Here is a 25,107-nt window from a genome sequence, read left to right as displayed (position 1 = left end):
GCTGACCCGCGTTGCCGCGCGCCGTGCGGGCTGCGGCAACCGTCGGCAGTCGGGGCGGCTTGGGCGGTTGTCTTGGAGAAGCAAGATGGCGGCGACGGCGGCCGCGGTGGTGGCGGAGGAGGACACGGAGCTGCGGGACCTGCTGGTGCAGACGCTGGAGAACAGCGGGGTCCTGAACCGCATCAAGGTTGGGCGGGAGGCCGGGGGGCCGGCGGAGGGGAGGCCGGCCGCGGGCGTCACAAAGGGGCAAGGGACGCATCCGGCGGGCCGCCTGGGCTGAGGTCCGAGCTCGCGGGCCACCTCGGGGCGGTCCGCGCTCGGGTCGAGGGTCTCTCCCGGGGAGCTTCCGGGCCGCGCGGCGGCGAGCGGGTGGGGGGGGGCCCGGCCAGCCTTCGTCGGAGGAGGCCGACCGCGGCGTCCGGTGGTCGAGTCGCCCGCTACCCACTCTGGTCCCGTTCCAGGCCCGGTGGTCGAGTTGCTCCCCGCCCCTGGGTGTCCCCCGCCCCTGGGTCTCCCCCGCCCCTGGCCTCTACTGCTGCGCAGCGAGCCCCTCCCGCTGGCGGTGACGAGCGGGTGGCGGGCTGCTTCTCGGAGTGTACTTTGCAACCTTGACGCGACCGATGGGCGTCATGAAGGACCGGAAATCAGGATCGCAGCCAGAGTGATGGGTGCTGACAGTGCCGGGGGACAGACGGTGGGCACGGGGCACAGAGAGCTTGCGCCCCTTCGTCAGGACGTCTCGGGACGCCTTCTGGTCTCTCTTTGCACCTGCCTGCTGAGCGTTATCATCTTGCTAGTTTTCCCTTTGCCTTTTGAAATTTCAGCTGGTGAGCTTCTTGTCCTGAAAATGTCCTGAGATCATTTTTGTTCCTTTACCCCTGCCCCCCGCTTTTTTTCAAGGCTGAACTCCGAGCAGCTGTGTTTTTAGCGCTAGAGGAGCAAGAAAAAGTAGAGGTACGAAATCTACAAAGTTTAATGACTGTATTCGTTTATGTTTAATTTCTAATTACTTAAAAGCCACTCTAAAACAGTGTTTAGAGGAGTGTGTAGCCAGGGACAATTTTGAACTAAGGATTAAACTTCTTTACTGTTGGGAGAGGGTCAAGATTATTCTCTTTTCGTGTATATTTTAGAGGTTTGGAGTAATCTAAAGAAAGTTAAGGCACCACAACTCCGAGGCCAATAGTAAATCTCATAGATCTCTTTCCCTAGGGGAAATCCAGAACACCTGAAGAAACGGTTTCACAGTAAGTGGGTTTACTGCGGGACCCCTTAGAACCTTTAATATGCTAATATGCACTGTGAATCCCCACCAGGTGGGAGGAATATCGTATGCAGCTTTTCTCCAAGTTATCCGGTCACCCAGTTATTTTATTTCATTTATGTATGTATGTATGTATGTATGTTTGCGGTATGCGGGCCTCTCACTGTTGTGGCCTCTCCCGTTGCGGAGCACAGGCTCCGGACGCGCAGGCTCAGCGGCCATGGCTCACGGGCCCAGCCGCTCCGCGGCATGTGGGATCTTCTCGGACCGGGGCACGAACCCATGTCCCCTGCATCGGCGGGCGGACTCTCAACCACTGCGCCACCAGGGAAGCCCCACTCAGTTATTTTAAAATCATGTAGTCTTTCGTATGTCAAAGGTCCTGTCACTTCTCTCTGTATAAGTGTATTTAGTTTTTTCTCTCTACGGCACGTCCTGCCACCATCTTGAGTAAATATCCTGGAACCTGCCGTCAGCAAGCGTTACTCCATAATCGAGGCCTTCAGCTTCCTCTGTGACAAATCAGCCTCTTCTCCTTCTCACTTTAGACCTAGATGCCTTGCTCCTCTGTCACTTCATGAAGGTCTTCACTTCTGTGTTTTTCCAGACATGTCTTCTCTTAGCTGCCTCTTGTTCTTAGCTGGTCTGGACCCCATGGTCCATATCTCAAAAATCCTCACTACCTCGGGCCTCCCTGGTGGCGCAGTGGTTGAGAGTCCGCCTGCCGATGCAGGGGACACCGGTTCGTGCCCTGGTCCAGGAAGGTCCCACGTGCCGCGGAGCGGCTGAGCCCGTGAGCCATGGCCGCTGAGCCTGCGCGTCCGGAGCCTGTGCTCCGCAACGGGAGAGGCCCCAACAGTGAGAGGCCCGCGTACCAAAAAAAAAAAAAAAAATCCTCACTACCTTGCCTTCCAGCCATACTTGATTTGGGGAAAAATCTTAAGGGTCATTTAGTTGAGCCGATTAACGCCCCTCCCCGTTTGTGTCCGTCTGCGCTCGAGCGGTCCCCGCGCTGGACTGCTCATGTTCCTGGTTGGCGGTTCCAGCCTCTGAGGCCGTGAGCTGCTGACCCTGATTCTCGTCTCTGCTCAGCAACTCCCACTTCGCCTTCACGTTAGCGTCCTACATCACCTGATTCCTTCACTGTTGACGGACGGTCTTGTCTCTCCCTTCACTAAATAATAGAAGCATCAGATCCTAACTTTTTGTGTCCTCCCCCACAATCTGTCACTCATCTCAGAAAAAGCTCCCCCGCATCTGTGTTCCTCTGTTTCTCGTTCCTTCCTGCTTTAGTAGAGGCGACTCTATCTTGTCCAAGAATAATCACTTTCTCTGGGTTTTACCTCTAGGTGTTAGGTCAGTGCCTCTTCTATACGCTGTTAATCTTTGGCCTCTCCCTTTCTGCTGGCTCTTCTGTTGAGCATGGAAACATGTTTACATCTCTGTCAAGGAGAAAGCTGATTCCCTGGACTCATGTTCTGCTTTTTAATACCTCTGCAACTTTTTCCCTCAGTTTTGAAAGACTGTGTCTGTCTTATACCGTTCCTTGTGCTCCAGGCACCCTCTAATTCATTAACATCTTAAATCCATCACTACTACACCTAAGTAATTTCTTTTGTTGCTGTCAAGAAGAATCTCCTAGTTGAGTATATCTCAGTCCTTACCTGTCTCAGTCCTTACCTTGGCAAAAAGTAGTTCCTGTAGTAATCAGTAGTTATAGAATGGGTTTAGCCATCATTTTGTGAGTGACAGTATTTAACTTAATATCTTTGCCAAAAAATTAAACTTTAGTCTACATTTTGTAGTCGTTTGGGGATAAATGTATAACACTTAAAATATTTCATTTTTTAACAGAACAAAACTCCTTTAGTCAATGAGAGCCTGAAAAAGTTTTTAAATACGAAAGATGGTAAGATGTTTGTTGTTGTTTATTTTGTCTGTCTCTGAATTTTCAAATCTTGACTCCATTTGGGAGAAATGAGGAATTTCAGATTAGTTTTTGAAGTATCTGATTCTTCTAGGTGCTCATTTTAAATTGTATATTATTGTACAACTGAGTTGCCATTAAATATCAGTGGTCATGGGAAATTGTTGGTTACAGCCAATTTTATTGTAAAAAGCTGATTTTCCTGTGAAAAGCAAAACACTCATCCATTTATGAAATGTCACATTGTGTTACTGATAGTTCCAGACCAATGGTCCTAATGCAGAAATGGCGGAACTGAGATGTTCATCACTTCATTGTATTATTCAAGAGAAGAAATTTGCACTTTGAAACATTGAGAAACTTCTTTTCTCCCTTTACTGTAGTTATCTTACTTCTGTGTCAGTGAGGAGGCCTCGGGCTCCTAAAGACCCTCTCCCACCTTCTCTTTTGCTCTTTGCAGGCCGGCTGGTGGCGAGTCTCGTTGCCGAATTTCTTCAGTTTTTCAATCTTGATTTTACCTTGGCTGTTTTTCAACCTGAAACTAGCACAGTAAGAATGATGCTTTTTACGTCTGTCTCTGAAACTGCCTTTGATACAGATGGGTTCATTACAAGCTGAAAGTTAACAAAATTTGACAACTTACTTAGTTTAATCTTGCATAAAGATTATATTTTATAGTTGATTATCTTTTTCTCAAAAGCCATCTGAGCTGTCAGATAGCTGGCATCAGTGTCCCTGCTTCACATAACTTGACAGAAGTGTTGTTATAGAGTTAACTTGTTCTGCTCTAAGCCTATACCTGGTAATGGAGACTTTGAATGCAGAGACTTGGTAAAAGAAATATATAAGTCTTAAAAATGGATGTTTCATTCCTTAGAAAAATGGCCTCTTTGAGTTTAGAGATGTCTTTAAGTTCTGAAAATATTTTTCTTTAATCTCTGAAAATAACTTTTCTATATTTTGGTGCATTTATACTTCTTTATATCTTATTTCTTTCCCAGTTTCAAGGTCTCGAAGGTCGAGAGAATTTAGCCCGAGATTTAGGAATTATTGAAGCAGAAGGTACGGTGGGTGGACCCTTATTATTAGAAGTGATCAGACGCTGTCAACAGAAAGAAAAAGGGCCAACCAGTGGGGAAGTAAGTACAGTCCTGCCCTTTGTTACCTGTTTCTGTTTTCCAGTCATTGCCTGTCTAGTGCGGCCACGCAGATTAGTGCATACGTAATGAGTCGGATTTAAATAAAAAGAGGTTATTCCTTCAAAACAAAAGAAGACATACTCAGAGATTGTATAAATGCACATTTTGATGATAATTGGAGATGCGGTAGCTCTGAGGCTGCTGCCGCACCTGTCCTGGGGAGTGATGCTCAGATCAGGGAGTTCAGGGGCTGGGCTGTGTGGAGCCAGTCCCAGCTCCTCCACTAACTAGCCTCCGGCCTTGGTCCTCCTTTGTGGATAGGATGGTAGCCTTCGTTGCAGGCGTCGTGGGGCTTACAAGCGTGAGTTAGTCCACGCGTGAGTTAGTGCATGTGAAATGCTGAGAACACTCAATTGTTGGTTGTTACTTTTACTACTATTTTTAAACGTAGAAGGGCTGAATTATAGACTAGTTAACAATTTTTTGAACTTAAAGGCTTTTTTAAACTAGGCTTAAAACTCTAAGCTGTTGATTTTGCAGTTTCTAAACATTTTCATACTTCGTTTTTTTGATTAGCCATTGTCTTTCTTATCCTTTCTTTTTAGAAATCGTGCTAATGAGATTAATGGTCTGATTTCCTTTACAAACATTAGTGTTACATAAAGATACTGTTTCATGGATGTAGACAACATCGTGACTGTTCCAGATACCTGGTTGAATGTGTGCTTTTAGGTCAGGTTGGTCTGTAGGAATGTGGAAGGTAATGGGCTTTGGACTTGTGATGCTGGAGAAGAACACTAGGTGTGGATTAGCCCACTGAACTCAGTGAAGCTTGTACCAGAAGTGCATTTTAGCCCCCCCTTAAAAACCAGGTTGCCATGCCCACATCTTTTCAGTCTTTTCTATTCATGATTGCTGAATTAATTCAGCTCTTCCTCTATTTCTTCCCTCTTTAAACGTTACAGTGACTATGTAATGGCAACTGAATAGTCTCCAGGTTCCTCAACTTGAAGATCCTGCATGATGTGGCACGAACCTGGCTTTCTAGCCTTACGCCTTTTTTTGAAATGTGCAACCTTGTGCGTAGGCCAGGTGGAGCTTACCTGTGAAATGGCTTTTGCTTTCTTGCCTTCCCCCTTTTCTCATCTATTCTGCACCTGAAATGGTACATCCTCTCCCATACCTAGCTGTGCAATGTTACCATCCATGGTCTCTCTTTTTTTTTTTTTTTTAGTATATTTATTTTATTTTTTGGCTGTGTTGGGTCTTCTTTGCTGCGTGCAGGCTTTCTCTACTTGCAGCGAGTGGGGGATATTCTTTGTTGCGGTTCGCGGGCTGCTCATTGTGGAGGCTTCTTTTGTTGCGGAGCACGGGCTCTAGGCACACGGGCTTCAGTAGTTGTGGCTTGCGGGCTCAGTAGTTGTGGCTTGCGGGCTCTAGAGCGCAGGCTCAGTAGTTGTGGCTCACGGGCTTAGTTGCTCCACAGCATGTGGGATCTTCCTGGACTGGGGCTCGAACCCGTGTCCCCTGCATTGGCAGGTAGATTCTTAACCACTGCACCACCAGGGAAGCCCCACCATCCATGTTCTCTTGACTCTGACTTCGGGGACGTTTTCTCTTGTTTTTACTCACTCCCTCTTGGCAGCCCCTGTAATTTAGTGCCTCATCCCGCATAGTTGTAATAGTTACCTGTTTTTTTTAAAAAATTTAATTTTATTATTATTTCTTTTAGACAGCAGGTTCATATTAGTTATCCATTTTATACATATTAGTGTGTACATGTCAATCCTAATCTCCCAGTTCATCCCACCCCCCCCCACTCAGTTACCTGTTTTTATGGGAGTCGCTTATATCTATGAATAACGCAGCACCAGGAGCTGCTTTTGGAATGTACTCCTGTTTTTATGGGAGTTGCTAGTTGATTTTTTTTGAGACAGTGAAGTAAGGAAGCAAGTCAAGGGAAGGTAGAAAGAGTAGATCTTTGAGAATCACAGGACAGTGTTAGTGTGGCGAGTTGGGAAAGCAAAGTGAGAAGGTTAAATAAATAACTCTGGAAAGGAAGCTTGGGGGCATGTTTAAATGTGGCCTGAGTATAGCCTTTTCAAGGTGTTTGGGTGAAATACTCAGCAGGTAATTAGAATCACAAATCTGTTTGCTTTGTGTTTTGGTAAAATTTGAAGAAAATCTAATGAGGATATTTATATTAATAGGAAGAAATAAAAGTGCCAATATTGTATAGTGGTTTTAAATGCTGATATTCTGTTGAGGTATAATTGGTATGTTCATGCTTTATTTTTAAATGTTTTAATTTTAAACTGTGAAATATTTCAGGGTGCACTAGATCTATCTGATGTACATTCTCCACCAAAGTCACCAGAAGGAAAAGCAAGTGCACACACTCCTCCCAGTAAGGTGAGTGGGCTAAGGCTCCACGGGGCTCTGCTTTCTGTCTCTACTCTTGTTACAAGTTTTGTTGTTGTTAAAGTGCTTTCTTGTCTTTGATGAAGTATGTATTTTAATGTTTATTTATTTATTTATTTATTTAGAGAGTCTTCTAAAACTTTAATAAGCTCCTTTGGGACCAGTATTGCAAGACAGTAGGTTTTAAACGCCACGTAAACACGCTCTTAGATTTTTTGTCGACAATTTATATGTTGAGCCACGTGAGATTTTGATCTCAGTGTACACTTTCATTTTTAAAATACTGAATTTATTAAAAAAATTTTTTTAATTTTTGAAAATTCTTTTGCTTTGATATTGTTTTGAATATTGTATCGTAGAAAGAAATATGCTGTTAAATAACAGAATTGTAGGATGTTTGGATTCATTTGGTGCTTTGAGCGTTTTGTCCTTCAATCAACAAGGAAATTTACTTTTCATTTATAAATTGCTGTAATTTGAGAATACCAGGCTCCAACATATAGAATTGTTATGTTGAATACTGTAGACAGGGGCCCAGATTTGGAATTGTAAATGACCATGATTTTTTTATACTAATGAGATATTTTAAGGATTTATAAAAAGGTCTATGCACTCTGGTTATATTTGTATGAGCTGTTAAAGTTAAGGCCTTCTGATTTCGGGGGTTTGGATTAACGGAGAAAACAATTGTGTGGACCCTTTGAATTTAAAATCAAGGCTCTCTGTAATAGTAGGAATGGATAGAAAGGTGGTGGTCTGGAAAGGCATCTTCCTGTGCCTGGCTGAGCACAGCACGGTGGATGAACCAGCCCATCTTACCCCAGGGCGGGCTTGGGTCTGATTGTGTTGTGTGACTTCCTCTGACTTCTGTTTGGAGAGGTGCCGTGGAGTACATCCCCAAGGTGGCTCCTGGTGCTGTGTTATTCGTAGATACAAGTTGTGTCTTTTTAAATTAGGGCAGCAATTGTGCTGCTAGGTTCCTTGCTTTTCCAGATGCCTGGGCGTAGACACCAGTGAATGGTTCCTGTTGCTGTTTATTGCTGGTTCTTTGATTTTGTTGCTCCTTTTTATTTTTTAGATTTAGAAATCAGAGGAATGCTGTGCCTTGGGAACGAGGCTCTCACGCTGCTGGTAGCTGTTCTTTTTCCCGAGGCCTAGTTAGCCTTTCCTAATAGGGTCGGTTGGTCTTGGAAGCATTTTCCCGTGATGCTCATTGGAGGCTGGAACCTGCTGTACAGGGAGAACGAGGTCGTGAGTGAATCTAAAATTCACTTCAAATTAAGTGCCAGATATAAGAGCCTTAGTAAAAAGAAAGGTTTGCTTTCTGTGAAAATATCTGGCTTTAGAGGGATTAAAATTAACCATATTCCAAAACACGTATTAACACCTATAGTATTGAGTTATTTGGAAGTTCTCTTTTTAGCATATTATTTTCTAAAGCATATTGGCAGTACTAATTTTCCACATATTGTGTGTCTTCAAGATAAAATGTTAATGCCTGTTTTACATATCCGTATGCTCTCTACATAAAAAGAGTTTTAAGCTCTATCATGAGAATTATCAAGAGAATCTTAAGTTTTAAGTCAGGAAATGTTGCTCTAAATACAGAGAAGTGATGGTAATTTTTAAGGTGTCTCCAGGTGGTCCCTGCTTCTGCCACCTTCCGATGGTTTTCAGCCTTGCCTGGGCTGTCAGTCGCATCATCGGCCCGCGGGCGCAGTGAGCACTTCCGGACACCGTGGCCCGTCTCTAGTGGGGCTGGATGGGGTCTGTTTTAAGACAAGGCATTCTTTTGGCAGTTAGACCGCAGTTCCCCTGTCGTCCTACAGGGTCTGGATTTGGGATTCCAGCCCTTGCCCCACCCTTTTCTTGCCCGCTTTCTTCTCTCTCTGAGGTCTTTGAGTGGTTTGGGGGCTCTACGAAGGGCCTACAGGGCGCCTCATCGGTCTGGAGAGCACTAAGAGTTCCGGGAAGTTGGGGCCAAGCACGGGGTCCAGCCAGGCCCTTAGAAGCGCGCTTTGTGTCCTCCCGGGGAAGGAGAGGTGAGGCCAGGGCGGGCCCCAGAGGAAGCTGCTGAGGTGTGCAGGCTGGCTTTCTTAGCGCGCTGCTGGACGGAGCGCGACAGGACTGAGTCCCCACACACAGGAGCTGAGCAGGGGCTCTGGTCCCTACGTTGAACCCTGGGACTGTCGGAGGGAGAAATTAAACGTGAGCTGAACCACTTTAGGAAGAGTGTGAAGAAAAGACTAAAACAGTGGATTTCAAAATGAAGCATATTAGTTACATTTTCCATTTTTAAGAAATTTTCTAATAGGAATCTGTATTGGTTTGGTATGAATTAGTTTATTTTTAAAGATTTATACTTTGTGGTAAAATGTCATTTTATTCTCATGCTCAGATACCAAGGTATAAAGGACAAGGTAAGAAGAAGCCAAGCAGGCGGAAGTCTGGTGCCAAGGTAACGCGGGGCGGCCGAGGAGGAGAGCGGCCTGGGCTGGGCCGACCGCCGGCCTCACGCGGGCCTCCTCGGGCGCTGAGTTCCCACTGGCCTAGGGTTACGTTTTCCTTCGAAATGTCACTTTCTTTTATCTGTGATCAGAACATGCCAAAGTCATGGTGACGTAAAAGAAAAAGTAGTCTGACTTTCAGTTTTTATCCAGGTGAAAATCATAGTGCTGTATTTTAAAACTCTGCTCTCGGTTTTGCTTTGAGAATTCCTTGTTTTTTTGGCAACAAAAACAAGTTGAAGATACTTACTTTCCTCTTGAATGGATGGTCACCTATGTATTCTTAACGTTATGATTTTTATCTGAGGTAACTAGAACATCAGACTACTTTTTGGATAAGTTCCAGTCGATGAGTAAAGGCCAGCCCTGGTTTCCTTCAAGACACTTCTGTTTGTGTTGAGCAGCTCGTCAGCCCCTGCACGTGTTAGCCTTTCTGAGCGCTGCCCCACAGCAGACTCACGGGGGCGCCGCTGTGTCACCGCCTTGGCTGCTTTTTCTCCTTCCCAAAAGATCTGAGAATTCGACTAAGCTAGTAGATGAGCTGCTTATAAAATTTAAGTATTGGAGTTCTCAGAAGCATTAATTATCTGTATAGTTCTTACACTTATTTAGAATAAGATCAAGTTATTTAACGTTCAATTGTGTGAGAATATCACTAGTCTTTGTTGAGCCTGTAGGTTTATGTGTAGATTTTTTCACTAAGTTGAGGGCTTCCAAAATTAAAGGCTTTTGAACAATTGTATTTGCCGTGTTAGCTGGCTTTAGTTCTGGTGGTTTCATGGTAAGTTCCTGTTACTATATTTGTTCACACTATTCTTTACGCACTACTACATGCGAAGATGTTTTTAAATGTATTCGAGTATGTTTGAACATTTACATAGTGAAAGTCTTTGTTAAGTGCTGGGGGCAAGACAGATTTAACATGGGTCCTCACTTAAGCAGTTTATGGTCAAATTGGAGACGTGAGACAGACCTTAAGAAAAATAATTAAGCATATAAACTAGCATGCTTTTTTATAGATGTTTTAAGTCAGTTTCTTGTACTATTTTAAAGTGTATTTCGTAATATTAAATTTTAAAAATCTTGTTGGTGTCATGAGTTTTAAAGAAGTTAAAACGTTTGAAAGAAGTTGATACGTAGAACCAAAGCCACTAGGAGACACATTTCGCTTTGTGTGCTGGACGCAGGGGCGAGGGCGCAGACATCGTCCCCCCTCTGCGCCTCCCTCTCACGTGCTCTGCGGGTGACTGAAGAGGCTGCACAGGCCTTATTCTGGAGCTGCAGGCTGCACGTCGGGCCCCTTTTATTTCACGATTATATTCCTGAGCCCAAAACACTTCCTCAGCGACTTGGAAACCTTTTCCATTCTATTTCCCTGTTCTTGTTTCCAAATTGCGTCTATAAGAAGTCCGTGTTGTACCCAGCGTTGCCTGTTTCCAGCCCAGCAGAGGAGCCGTTAGCTCTCCCTCCCTCTGCCTTCACCTTTTGCCCTGTGCGTGCAGCAGGGTCCCAGTACCCTTAGTATCCTAACTTTCTTAACATCTTAATAATCCAAATCCTGAGCTGCATCTGGTCATGGGGGTTGTCCACAGCCAGGCTCCAGGGGGAGCCGTTCACAGGGTAGGTAGTGGCACCTTCGGGTGGGCAGAGCTGGGAGTGGTAGCCCAGGGCGCCCAGTAGGAAGTGTCTGTGTCTTACTGTTTCTTTTGCCTGCGGGGAGGCACAAGTATTAACTGCTCATTCAGAGACTTCTGGCTGTTTTCAGAGAAGCTATATTCATATCAGAAATAAACTTTAAAAAATCAGTTACATGTTTAACTGGTTTGTACTTAGTATTGTAAGCCCGTTAATATGCAAAGCAAAATCTAAGGGTTTTGAACTAATTTAATTTGAGTAAAAATAAAAGTTACGTTTCTTTTTGTTATTGTTGTAGGACAATAAAGGATGCTAGAAGAGTTAGAATACAAGATGCATAAATATTAGATGGGAGGGCATTTCTTTAACGAGTTAAACATTTTAAATGTGCATTAACACTTCCAGAGTATCATCCGTAATAATCTATTTTGGTGTGAACCGTTTTGTTGTACCAAGCATGGTGCTAGTTGTCTGAAAAAAATAAATGCATTTTATTTATCACAACAGACTTTTGGTAGGCTCCACTAAGGTTTTTAACCATTCAGTTGAAAAAACTAAATAAGGTATTTGATGTTTTCGTTTGTTTTTAACATGAAGCTGTTTTAATCATCACATTAAATGTAGCATGGAAGGTTATCCTTTCTTTTCATAATCGATTTTTAGGTGTTTTAAAACTGATTTGTGTTGAGGTGTTTTTTTGCTTCAAGTTCTTAATAAATGACATTTCTAAATTTGTTCCTTGTTTTCAAAATTCTGGGTTAAGCCCAGCTTTATGTTGATTTAGGGCATTGATGGGGATCACGTGTTGTGTACGTTTGGGAGCGTGTGTTTCCGCATCTTTTGCGGCTGCCTTTGGGTTTTCGAGCTGTAGAAATGATCCCCGAAAGTATAGTCTCACCTTAGGGTTTTCTAGATGAACAAAACAGTATTACTCTGTACACACACGCGCGCGCACACCCCCCCCACACCCACCACCCCCTCAATGAAGGGATGCATGTGGGTGAGCGAGATGCCAGCACTTGGCCCTAACCCGTAATTGTGCCTGGCCTTCTGCTTCAGGTCCCAGACTTCTTGTCCGCCGAGCCTGCGAGCTGGCTGCACAGGGTAAGAGAGCAGAGCCGCTGGACAGAGGGTGATCAGGCCGACTTCACAGCCAGACATTGGTTCTCATGTGCATCTGTGGGAATTACAGATTGTTTATACGGCATGTACAGAAAAACTGAGTTTTTAGAAAGAGGGGCTTGTATGTCTGTTTTGTGGTTTTCAAATTCCACAGTCTTTACTTTCTAGATAAGTATATTAAACCTTTAAATATATGTGTGTTTTACACACATATACAATGGTAGTAAAACTACTTTTCTAAAGAATTCATTAGTAAGTCATGGGTCACAAACTGTCTTTGGCGGAGTCGGGGAGGGGAGCTGCAGGCTGAAGTGTGGGCGGGGAAGAGAATTAGAATTGCCCAAGTATTTTTGAATACTTTTGCAAAACGGAGATGTTTCTTTGGCTTTGCTGTTCCTCTGTTATGAACAGTACAGATTAAGCCTTTAGTTTAGAAAAACAAAATTATTTCTTCCAGGTTTTTAAGACATTCTACTGATAATTCAGTTTTTGGCTACTGGAAAATTGGTAGTTATTTCTCTGTGAAACTTCTTTATGATGCTGATTTGCTGTTAATCTAGAAATGATTGAAATCTTGAATGTGTAAGTATACTAGTAGAAAATTAAACATGCACTAGAACTTCCTTACAGTTTGGCTGTAATTTACCATAAAGCTTATTAGCCCTGGGGTCCATCCAAGGGCTTAAGTGACTGCTGTAGTGCTGTGCAGTAGGCCTCCTGATCTGGAAAGACAAGACTTTGTTATGTTTTATTATAATTACCTCTTAGTTCCTCGGGCAGCTGTAACAAAGCACCACAAAGTTGGTAGCTCGAAACAGCGGAAGTTTACTGTCTCACGGCTCTGGAGGCTGGAAGTCTGAGATCAAGGTGTCTGCGGGATTGCCTCCTTCTGAGGCTGGGACTCTGTTCCCGGCCTCCCTCCCGGCTTCTCGCAGCTCGCAGCAGTCCTCGGTGCTCCTTGGCTTGCAGACACATCGCTCCAGTCTCTGCCATCATGTTGACCGGGCTTTCTCCCTGTGTGTGCCTGTCCTCTCTTGTTGGGACACCAGGCGTATTGAGTTAGGGGCCTGCCCGCCTCCACTGTGCCCTCCCCTTAACTGGTTACATCTGTAGTGACCCTACTTGTAAATGACTGCACATTCTGAAGTACTGGGTGTTAGGACTTCAACTTACCTTTTGGGGGGATGCAGTTTAACCCATAATAACCTCCAAGGCTTCTGAGGTTGTCCAGGGAATGAATTCTAAGGCATTGTCATAGGAATTTTTTTTTTTTTGCTTGCATTTCTTTATTTTAAACAATTCTTAATCTTAGCTGTTTAGATTTATCCTGAGTCTTAATTTGTCCACATCTAGGTGATAGAGACTTAAGTAACTGAAGTTTGTGTATGAGACTTGTCTTAAGCCATGATAAAAGTTTTTTAAACAGATCCCAGTCTATTTCAATTTCAGTTATAAGAAATAGACCATATTTTCACTAGACCAGTTCTTCTTCCTGTGTTCTCAATATCAGTTGATAGTCTCCAAAATTGAAACAGGGAGCCATTCTGAAATCTCACTCCTCTCGCAGTTCCCATATTAAATCCATTACCACGTCCTGCTAACTTAACTTGTATGTACTTGTCTGAACTGTCCCATCTAATTAACCCTTATTCTAGCTGTCAGTTTCCTCATAGGCAAAATGGAATGATACTGTGTCATTCCTGTCAGCATTATTATGCCAGCTTTACAGATAAAGAAATGGAAGCATAGGGAGATCAGGGCCTTGTGTAAAGTTACATAGAAGAGTTGGGATTTACACACAGCATCCAGCTGCTTCTACAAATCCCTTAAATCCCTTGTACCTTTTTTTTTGGAGTTTTACTCAAACAGCCTCCTAACTGCTCTCCTCTTTTAAGGGTTTTGGCTCTTCAAGTTTGTTTTTTACGTAGTCACGGGATCTTTCTAATCTGCAAACATGGCTCCTCCGTGAAACATCTCTGTGATCTGGGGCCTGTCTTGCTTTATTCTGCTGAGCCTTGCGTTAACTTCACACTTTAGCGATTCTGAGCTCTTTGTGTTTCTTGGTGCGTATCCGTTGTTTCTCAGTTTTGTGCCTTTACTCTAGCTAATCCACTGCCTAGAATACCCTGTCCTTAACTCCTGTCTTCAAAGTTCTGTTTATTTTTAGAACTCAGCTTAGACATCTTTACCTCCAAGAAGACATTTTAAAGCTTCCTTTTTTTTAAGTTTGTATTTGGTGTCTCCCATGTGTATCTCCATTATTAAACTTACCATTTAAAAATCTAAAAAATAAAAAAATAAATAGATCCCAGGGTATATGCATCGTGAGTTGATCTGTTGTTGCTCAAAAACTTTGGACTTCCTCCATGGAAAATTGCTCTTAAAGTTTTGCAGTACTTTTGTTTCAGTCTACAGAATGTTTTGATAAATGCTTCTCCTCTTAGTGTGGATTTTTTTTTAATAGTAAAAAATATTTGGAATTAAGTTTAGTGAATTCATTACTAACCCGGTTAGGTAATGGTCTTTTTGATAAAAAATGAGCCACAGTTACGAAGTGATGACACATTCCTACGTGATTTAGAAACTGATTTTGACAGCGCTTCCAAAGCAGATTGCGTGTTTTTAAAGTTTAATTTTACTCCACAGATAAATAGAACTATAATCTTAAAACAAATTATTATTTTAAAAAATACGTATTGTGTTGAACATCATAATGTGCTACTCCATGAAACTTGTCTTCCTAAAACTAGTGTTTTGTTTCATAGCAAGACTAAACCCTGTCAAAAGTAATCATGGATCTGTATTGGTTATTAAGTTCAGATAGTTCATTATATGGACTTAAATTATGTTGCTGTGAATTCATGGGGAGGAAAGACTCTGTTGGAATAATGATTGTTTCCTGTAATGCGCTTTACATTTGTATTTGTCCGTTTCATGTCAGGTGTCCTTTTGAATTTTCTCACGGCTGTTTTGAAGGAGACAGTCTTGCACTGTCTCAGTATCTGTAATCATAAATGTGTTTAAACAGCACAAGAATGCAGGGTATTTATTTCCAAATGCATATTCCTTTGAAAAGATATAAGTCAATTTTTAAAATATTTATAAATGAGAAATTATAACGGGCATGAATACACTTAAGAAATACATAGGTGGGTGGTGCTTCTCTATAATTGATAATAATAGGAAGACTTCAAGAAAGTTATTGGGAAATTTGAAAATGTGTCTGCTTCTTTGAAAATATCCTATGTTGTCTAAAAGGGTGATAACTTGGTATTTATTTCTCCAGACATCTCTTTTTACAACCATTGATGTATCTGTATTAATAACATATGGAATGTATAGCTCTATACAAGGCCCTAAAAATTGTACAGCATGTATCTTACCTTCTGTCAACTAATCATGGCCTCTAATTAGTGTAAAACTGTAAGTGTATATCTTACTGCATAGTACCTTCTGTCTATACACAGATTGAAAGTGCAGTCATCCTTAGTGTCTCCTTGAGTAATTTCTAACCGGCGTTATTACCACTTTTCCCCAGCTGCCCATCCCTTTTTCCTTACCTCCTGGTAATAATTGGACTTGGAAAAGACTACTGTGGTTCAATTCTTGAGGAAATTCATGCCTGAGAACATTAAATTCCTTAAAATTACATAGTTAGTAGTCGAGTGTGGACTACATCACACATTCCATGTTTCAGGAGATGCTCATCTCACACACTGTGGCATCTGACGCAGCACTGCTCTCTGTAGTGTGAAGGCTGAATCTTGGGAAACTGTCATTTTTAACCCATAAAAACTACAGTTTCATATGACTCAACCTAATAGCAGAGCATAAGCCTTTAGAGCTAACCTCTGGAATCAGACTTTGATATCAGACGCCTTTACTCCCCGGCTTGACAAGTGACTGCAGTGTCTCTACATCTCCTTTTCCATTTCTGCAGAGAAAACAGAACCTGCCCCACACACCATAAGGTTATTTTGAGGATTAAAATGAGGTAACACATGGGAAGCATTTGAAGACTTTCCATAAATGTTAGCTACTTTTATTATTACTATCATGATATTTTGGTTTTGTTGTTATTATTTTTATGTTGTTGACATAGAAGTGTCTAAAGACAAAAAGAAATCTGACCAAGGATAGAATAAAATTAGGTTGTGAGGGTTAGGGCTACCTGAAAACAAGAAAATACAGTGTGCAGTATATTTTCTGCTAACATCACCAGATCAGTAGGACAGGAGTAAAAATGCTTGAGAATTTTGTATGTTGGTTTCAGATATATAGAAACATATACATCAATACATGCATCCATGGACGCTGAAGGGAGGTGTGGAATGGGGAGTTACTCTGAAAGTCTAAAGACCAGTGATAAAACTAGCAAAACTTTACTTTAGAAATGTGAACGGTAAAGGCGGCATCTTTCACCTTGATGTCCGCTGTATTTGGCACTGGATGGAAAACTGCTAGTTTTATTGACGACCACTTTGTTTTAATGCTTGGTTCATTTATGTGATGAACTAATGATGATGAACTAATCTTCCTTATATCCTTTATTAGTAATGCTTTTTATTTGCGAGTTGAAAACATATTAAGGTAATTTATGAAGCAGTGATATATATGTAAGAGGAAATGGGAAAGTTTGTGTATAAATGGGCTAGGTAAAGGTATTTCCATTTAGGGAGGGAGGAGAGGAATGGTACAAACATGTTTGACGTTTTTCCCCTTCAAAAGTTAGTTATGCTCTGAAGCCTGGGGATGAACTGGTAGGTCCGGGGGGTCCCACTGCACCTCATGCAGTTGCAAGACCCCACGTGTGTATGCATGTGCATACACAGAATTGCGTATGTTCACGTGACTTTTTTTATTATTTAAGATGTCTTATTAAAGTTTTATTTCGCCAAGGAGACCTTTTCTCTTTCCCTCTCTTTTTCTAGAAGGCCAGCAATGATGCTAGTCAGAGTGATACCAGTATCTCATCATCAGAACCAAAGAGCAAAAGTAGTCTTCACTTACTGGCCCATGAAACAAAAATTGGATCCTTGTTAAGCAACAAAAGTCTAGATGTCAAAGACAAAGCTGGTCCTTGTCCAGATGAAGATGATATGGAAGGAGATTCTTTCTTTGATGATCCCATTCCTAAACCAGAAAAAACCTATGGTTGGTGAGTAACCTGTGCTTTTATATTATCAGACTAGCGGCTTAAAAATAGAATTTCTAAATGTTTTATGTTTAAGAAATAATGAGCTACCAATGGTTCTGTAATTAGTGAATTTGTAAGTCTGATTTTGTGTCATTAGAGCCTTTTATGTTGTCAAACAATTCCAAGTTTTGAAGGACCTAGACGTTAATGATTTCAGCAGGTAGGTTTGTACTGAGTGCCTGCTGTATGCCAGGTACCGTTTCAGGTACAGGTGCAACAGTGATGAAACAGGCAAAATCTCTGCTTCCCGGAGCTCATACTCTGGACGGCAGCAGCAATAAGTTAAGAGTCCCCAGGTGCTGTGTCGCCCAGATGCAGCCCGTGTTACAGGAACTGAGAGAACGGAACGGCGGAGGGCGGGAGTGTGGGTGTGGAGGGCGGCCGGTTCTCAGTAGCTGTTGGAGAAGGCCTCACCCTCCATAAGGGCGAGCTTATGGAGGGGAGAGCAGGCCAGGCGTTAAGCTGGGCTGCCGGAGCCCTGCACAGGCAGAGGTGAGTGGTGCGGCGGGTCCGAGGACCTGCGGCAGAGGAGCTCGCAGGAGGTGGAGTCGGGCCAGGGGCCGGGGCCACCGCAGGGCTTGGCTTGAACCCGAGGGGCCCGGAAGCCCCGGGCTGTGAGCAGCAGCGTGACTGCTCCGACGTGCGCAGTGCCACGGCCCCCTGGACGCTGGGTCTCCAGGCGGGAAGCTCTTAGGGTTTTCCAGGTGAGGGGTGATGGCGGAAGTGGTGAGCAATAGGCGGTAGGGGATGTATCTTGAGTTTGGATCCAAAAGGATTTGCTGGTAAGTGTGCGAGAGGAAAAGCAATATCAAGGGCAGCTCCGGGGTTCTTCCCAGGGTGAGTAACTAGGAGTTTTTCCAACTGATCGAGGTGAAGAGCAGGGGGAGCGAGGCTGGATCGCGCAGGTGAGCCGCGCGGCGGTCCAGAGCTCACTCTCGACCAGCGAGTTCAAGAAGGTCGTCAGTGGACAGGTGAAGCCTGTTTTCGGGTGTGGGTGTGGGCATTCAGGGAGAGGTCTGGGCTAGAGGTGACAGTTAGGGAGGCATCAGTCTTGGCTGAGGTCACAGCCGGGAGACTGGAAGAGGTCACCAAGGAAGGGGCACTGCAGCGGGAAGGGGACCCAGAGAACCGGAGGGAGAGGCGTCCTTGGAGGAGGAGGCCCAAGTGAGCAGCTGAGTTAAGTTCTGCTGAAAGTCGCCCTTTGCACTTAGCCCCGATGCCCCTCGCGGGCGGCCCTGGGGCAGTGTTAAAGGGTTAGCGTGGGTTCAGGAAAGCCTGAGGCGAGAGGACTGTATGTGGCAGAATGATTTCCTGATGAGTTTTCCTGTACAGGGTGCAGAGGGATGCGCGGTGGCTGGAGAGCGGGCATGGGGCTAGAAATGTTAAACTGCGAAGAACAGTAGCACGTACGTGTGTTGATGAGAATGATCCGGTTTTAAAGAGGAAAGATGAACGAAGTAAGAGCGGGAGAGGGGAATTCCTGGAATGCTGCACCTCCTCCGTGCCGGCGCCGGAGGAGGTGAGAGGGCGCCGGGCCGGAGGGCGAGCCTGCGGGCTGCTGGGCACTGCCCCGCGTCCGCTGCAGGCTGGCGGTCAGGACTGTGTGCTGAGGTCAGCTGGTGGCGTCATTTGCGGCCCGCTCTCCGGGGCACGTCTGGGCCGTCATGCTGTGTTCGTCAGCTTCTGCGCTGTCCCTTGCCTGCATCTCTGGGCCACGGAAGGGACTTCCGATAAAATCCCCGACAGTGAAGCCCATGAAGCGGAGCGGTTTAATTTGTGAGACATCACACGCAGTTCTAGAGAGGGGGAACTTCCTGCGCGAACCTGCAGTGATTCTTAGTCTGTTTTGCCTTGCCGGGTGTACTTCATGATTTTGAATCTGTGAAATGTATATTCTTTATTGCCCAGCTCCTGTGTTGCCTACAAGATATATTCAAGCTGCTTGTGTTTTAATGGCAGAATGTAAGAATCCCATTTAACTGTACACTTGTTTCTTGCTAGGAGAAGTGAACCTAGTAAGCAAGTAGGAAGCCTTGCATCGCTCTCGGACGCCCCCCCCTTAAAAAGTGGACTCAGCTCCCTTACTGGAGCTCCCTCATTGAAAGACTCTGAAAGTGAGTGTCTGGAAGTTCCTAGGTTTGCTGACTGAAGACGTGGACTTTGAATGCTGATGATATTTTTTTCTCTAATTAATTAAGTAGTGTTTGATCATTGTTTATTTTTTCAGGAAAATATATGTAAAATCATAAAAATAGCCCATAATTTTACTACTCAGTGATATTTTCTGTTAATATTTTATTTTTAAAATTTCTTTTGAGCATGGTCATATTCTCTATATTGTTTTGTATTCTGCTTTTCCTATGCCATGGAAATGTTTTTAGGAAATTGACTTTTTAACCGTCTTCTATAATAAATAGACATTATAATTTTTAAGCCATCTCTTTTTTGGACATTTAAATTGACTTATGTAGGATTTACTTACAATTAATTTTTAAAACTTTTTTTTTTGTTTAAAACTTTATTCCGTAGATAGCACAGTAATCATCGTAAGAATGTTAAAATGCTATTCTCCCTTTAGGGATTTGGATCAGATGTATTTTTTATATGCAGCAGAGGTAGGGATTGTTAGCTAGACGTGGAATGGCTCTCCTACTGCACACAGATGGTGACAAGACCAAGGATTTCAAAAGCAAAGCCTTAAACATGTAATCATGCAGATGAGCTTTGTACACTATATCATAGTAAATATAGGATTTAATTGGCAGAGTGTTTAGAGTATAAATGTGCCTCTTTGAGTAGATCTTTATTAGGAAATTGCTGTGGGGTTTTGCATAATCTTGTAGTACTTACTAACCATTTTGTGTTACGTGATAGCACTGTAGTAGGATTTCTTGGGGCACATAAAGTAAACTAGCCATGAGTCTGTTAATTCGGCCCAGTTTCCCTCTTCTTCTCCTTTCCCATGGTATTGTCACCTTCAGTGAAGGAATCCAGAGTGTCACGATCATGTCACTCTTAACACTGACTAGGAAATAATGATTTAGAGAGGGCCTTGAGAACTGGGCACTGAAGAAATAAAAACCAATGAGGAGATAAGTTTGGTAAATGAAATAGCGATTAAATTGAAGCAAAATTTAGATGTTCAAAGGAAAAATAAAACTGATGAGAATAATTAACTGTAGTCCATGAATTCATACCCAGTAGGGCTTCTTATAGAAGGCTGATATCTGATAGTTGGGTAGAAAATGATTTTGATGGTCAGGTTCCAATAAAAAGTAGTATGGCTACAAAAAGGATATGTAATAGTGTGGTTAAAAAAGGGCTGTGTGATACATAGTGTAAGCGTATTCTATTGTGTAATGCATAATAATGCATAATGCAGTGTAATTAATCACAGTTTGTAATTTTCTTCTTAGTTTTTGGTTATGATGTATCAACAAACCCTGTACTGCAAAAAAAAGTTGACATGGTTTAGAGACTATTATATTCTAAAAGTCAATTTAATGTGACTATTTTTTCCTGTTCACAGGTAAAAGGGGAAACACAATTCTGAAAGATCTTAAATTGGTCAATGATAAAATCGGATCACTTGGTTTAGGTCAGTAGATTTCCAGTCGCAGTATGGACTGCTTTAAGGAGATTATTATTATTATTTTTTGCGGTACACGGGCCTCTCACTGTTGTGGCCTCTCCCGTCGCGGCGCACAGGCTCCGGATGCGCAGGCTCAGCGGCCATGGCTCACGGGCCCAGCCGCTCCGCCACACGTGGGATCCTCCCGGACTGGGGCACGAACCCGTGTCCCCTGCATCGGCAGGTGGACCCTCAACCACTGCGCCACCAGGGAGGCCCTAAGGCGATTATTTTTTAGAATAAAATCTTAAATGAAGTGTCGGTCAGCCTACCGTGAGCACCTCACGCACAGATGGTTGGACGGTTTTTATGTATCCAGGGTTACTGTGTCGGCCAGGGGTGGAGGGAGTAGTAACCACAGCGGATTCTGTCCTCGTGGGGTTTAAACCTAGCAGGAAGATGGGTGTTAAACAGGTGCCTTACGGGTACTTTGAGTGTTAGAAGAGTCAGGCCGCAGCCTTACGGAAGCGGGGAGTAGTTTGACTTAGCCTAGCCTTGGCGATGGGGGAGCCTCTCCCAGGAAGTGACTGCTCTGCGAGACCTGCTGGGGCAGGCAGAGGGGAGAGCCTGCCGTTCGGACCGCGAGCATAGTGCGTGCCGAGGCAGAGGCGCTTCCCTGGGGCTGGCGGAACGTGGTCCGGGCCCCAGGGAGTCAGTCTGATGGGGATGGACGTGTAACAGGAACTCTGGGGTGTTGTGCCCCGTCCTGTGGCCTGGAGCAGCAGCGGGAGCGGTACTGCTGCAGCAGGAGAAGCCTCCGAGTGCCCTGGGCCACTTGTGGGCACCGTACCGCCTTCAGAACCTTGACGCTTCTGGAATAAGGCTTTAGAGCACAGTTTAGTTTGGGAGACAAAAATATTAGTCAAAGGCACTGCTGCTCACAGAAGGTGCTTCACACGTGTAGAGCACGAGTCGGCAAGCTCTTTCCGTCAAGGGCAGAATGGGCATTTTAGGCTTGGCGGGCCACACATGGTCTCCGAGTGTTCTTTGTATTTTTACAATCATTGGAAAATGTAAAAGCCATTCCCAACTTGCAGGCCGTAGAAAAACAGGTTGTGGGCGGATTTGGCCTGCAGGACAGGCTTGTATGTGTGACCAGGAAGTCAGAGGCTAATGTGAGGCTCCAGCCCACTCTTCAGTGACTGTTCTGTCCTTGAATTGGCTACAGAAGCCGGAGGAAGGTGGGGGAGTGGGTGGTTAGTTTCCCCCAAATCCAAACTGCAGCCCAGCTGTTCTTTTTAATGATGCCATATAATTCAGTAGTGTAGTTTTTGAAGGAAATGTGTGTCTAATTGTAGATAAATTGTGAGGTGTGTTTATATAAATATAACATATATATTTTTTCTTAAACTTACCAGGGACTGGAGAGGAAGATGACTATGCTGATGATTTTAACAGGTAAGAAAAATGGTTGGACAAGAAATACATAAATTGTAAACAGTTTCTGAACAGGAAAGTATGACAGAATTACGTTGGTGCTTATTTTAGTCTTTGATTCTCTTGTTCATATTGATTGAAGGTGAATGAAAGATAGTTAATCCAGAATTATACATTGGACTTTGAAGCGTGTTTTTGATTTTACATTAGAATAAGAACATCTGTATTATGTGCAGGGAACTTGATAAGAATAAGAAAAGGAAGTAACATTGAAGGATCAACTCAGAAGCCAGCAGAAGCAGTTGGGCCACTGGGTTGTCAGTGCTTTCGTTCTCCCCTTTCTGATCTCAGTGGGGGGAATTGTCTACATTCGGCTTAAACAAATTGCCCCCTCAAATGGTTTTTCTGATTCATGTGACATTTCTTAATATTTTGTTTTAGGTAATTTTTTTATATATGTAAAGAAAATATAACCTATGACTTAGCTAATAATTAATTTGGAAGTAATATTTGTTGTAGATATGATTAGAAATTTTAAATCAGAGTTTGAGAATTTTATGTAACTGATAGTTTTTTCCCCCAATTTAGAATTTGTGTTTACTTCCTAACATACAGTTTTTTGAGAGATGAAATTTTTAAAATCTGCGTTTGCTTCTTTCATGCCATTGTGACCATAGTCACTAGTATGAAGCTTAGTGTTCTCATCTGGTAAATGGACTGGACTATCCCTGTGCCCTTGCTGAGTTATTTTAAGGCTCAAGTGAGATGAGATGTATGGAATTAATGATGTGTTAATAGTTGATTCTATTTTATTTAAAGAATTAAAATAATTACATGAAAGATTGAAGAATGCTAGTTACTCTCTCTAAATGTTTATACTCAAAGTTCTTATTTTTCTTTTTTTTCCCCCCCTGAAATTAGTACCAGCCATCGCTCAGAAAAAAGTGAGCTAAGTATTGGTGAAGAGATCGAGGAAGACCTCTCTGTGGAAATAGATGACGTCAATACCAGTGATAAAGTATGATGTTGTGCTTCTCCCATGGAGTGCTATCTGTGCCTGTTGCCTTGAGTTACTGTAAAGCTTCAAAACTTTATACTTTTTGCAGGGCAGGAATAGAAAGGCAGACTTAGAGAACAGATGTGGGACACAGGAGGGGAAGGGGGGAGGGTGGGATGAATTGGGAGATTAGGTTTGACGTAAATACACTAGCACGTGTAAACTAGATAGCTAGTGGGAACCTGCTGTGTAGCACAGGGAGCTCAGCTCGGTGTTCTGCGATGGCCTAGCTGGGTGGGGTGGGGGTGGGGAGGGAGGTCTAAGGGGGAGGGGTGTGTGTACGCGTAGGGCTGATTCACTTTGCTGTGAGGCAGAAACTAACACAACGTTGTGAAGCAATTATACGCCAATAAAATAAAAATTATACTAACTAGGAGAAAAGCAGTTGAAAGTTCCGTAAAGTTTATGACGGAGTTTCCTGGTCCAAATCTAAAAAGAATGTCTGTAATGAATGTGTAAAATTGTTTTCAGTTGTCGCCTGCTTTGTTAACTGAGTGCTTGTGAAATGCTGGCGTGTTATTACTGGGGCTTCAATTGCTGTGGGTGTAACTGGGCCATGGTGGGTCAGGATGAGAGTCAGAATCGACCACCTCAGGGTGTAGACACTGTAGGTAGGTGGTCCTGTTAAGAGACGTCAGTATCGAAGGTTTGTGTGTATATAAGATCCCTGTGAATGCAGGAGCTGAAGCAGAGACTGGGGTGTGGACTGTTCTGAGCAGGCAGGGAGACAAGACAGCAGAAACGGGGAGTCAGGGTGTAAAATTAGGAGTGCGTTTTGGAGATCACATTTGACCTTTTCTTGGGCAGAGAGCAGATACTTAGGTGTATGATAGATCTGCGATGTAAGGTAGCATCTCAGGATCAGATATCAGTGCCCACGGTAAACTGGGGGTGAGTCTGCCTTTGAGGTTGTAGGTCGCTACAGCCTGGAGGTGAACCTTGCTTTCCAGAATGAGGAGAGACTCTCCAAGTGCTCGTGACTGTCAGGGACTGTCATGCAGGGAGAAGGCCTTGGAGAGAAGCAGCGTTTTATATGAATCTGGGCCCGCGTTCCTATTCTTTCATGCATGTGCTTTCTCAGGCGAGCTGCAACCTTTGATCCTCGGTTTCTTTATTCGTGAGAGGAGGTGTCAATGCCTCCCTCACAGGCTTGTTCTGAAGGTTAAGTGATAATATATAACGTGCCTTCTCTAATTCTTGAGACGGTATAAGTTTGTAATAATTTGTCTTTCTCTTTTTACCTTATGTCATCCTAAAGAGGCCTGAAAATGTTGCTTTAAAGTTATGAAAAGAGCTACAGATGGGTTATTTTAACAGCCAGTCTTCTTGTTCATGTAGAGTTCAACGGTTAGCTCAGCTTTCAAAAAAATCTCAGAAAAGGAAGAAGAAAGTGAGGGCGAGGACTTCTGCCTGTGCAGCAGTTTGTAGAACATAAGACGGCGCTTAAGCTACAGCGTAGATGTTAAACATTATTTAAGACTCTGCTTGCATCCTGACACTAGTTCTTTTCTTTCTTTTGAACAACGAAGCTTGATGACCTGACACAGGACCTGACTGTGTCCCAGCTCAGTGACGTTGCGGATTATCTGGAAGATGTTGCCTAGGCGATGAAAGAAGGAAGTATTCTAATCGGCAAAGGGACAAAGGACTCTGATCAGTTCTTTTTTTTTTATCCTGGACAATCTCTCTTTGCTGGAATGTCTGCTCCCTGTTGGTGCCTGTGTTCCAAAAAGATTACAGATATTAAAAAAAATTAACTTTTGGGCTTCCCTTGTGGCGCAGTGGTTGGGAGTCCACCTGCCGATGCAGGGGACACGGGTTCGTGCCCCG

General features: G+C 43.5%; 1 protein-coding gene across 4 annotated transcripts; it reads left to right on the top strand.

The window, feature by feature from the left end:
- Nucleotides 1-25: 25 nt before the first annotated feature.
- On the top strand, nucleotides 26-25,042 carry CEP43 (centrosomal protein 43). Of its 4 annotated transcripts, XM_027081380.1 has the most exons (13): nucleotides 40-187; nucleotides 901-954; nucleotides 3,119-3,173; nucleotides 3,652-3,740; nucleotides 4,193-4,330; nucleotides 6,662-6,742; nucleotides 9,150-9,209; nucleotides 16,947-17,173; nucleotides 19,214-19,326; nucleotides 20,742-20,810; nucleotides 22,202-22,241; nucleotides 23,142-23,238; nucleotides 24,807-25,042. In XM_027081380.1, exons 1-13 carry the CDS (start codon nucleotides 86-88, stop codon nucleotides 24,879-24,881), a joined length of 1,200 nt encoding a protein of 399 aa, XP_026937181.1. In that variant the 5' UTR covers nucleotides 40-85; the 3' UTR covers nucleotides 24,882-25,042. The 4 variants fall into 4 exon arrangements, with proteins under 4 accessions (XP_026937190.1, XP_026937181.1, XP_026937182.1 ...); XM_027081389.1 differs by lacking the exons at nucleotides 23,142-23,238; nucleotides 24,807-25,042 and adding an exon at nucleotides 22,898-23,135 and having other exon boundaries at nucleotides 26-187; XM_027081381.1 differs by lacking the exon at nucleotides 901-954.
- Nucleotides 25,043-25,107: the final 65 nt, after the last annotated feature.

This window comes from Aethalodelphis obliquidens, unplaced genomic scaffold (genome assembly GCF_003676395.1).
Source record: "Aethalodelphis obliquidens isolate GAN/ISIS:26980383/991018 unplaced genomic scaffold, ASM367639v1 scaffold3, whole genome shotgun sequence".
Classification (NCBI taxonomy): Eukaryota; Metazoa; Chordata; class Mammalia; order Artiodactyla; family Delphinidae; genus Aethalodelphis; species Aethalodelphis obliquidens.
This window is presented reverse-complemented; position numbering and strand designations above follow the sequence as displayed.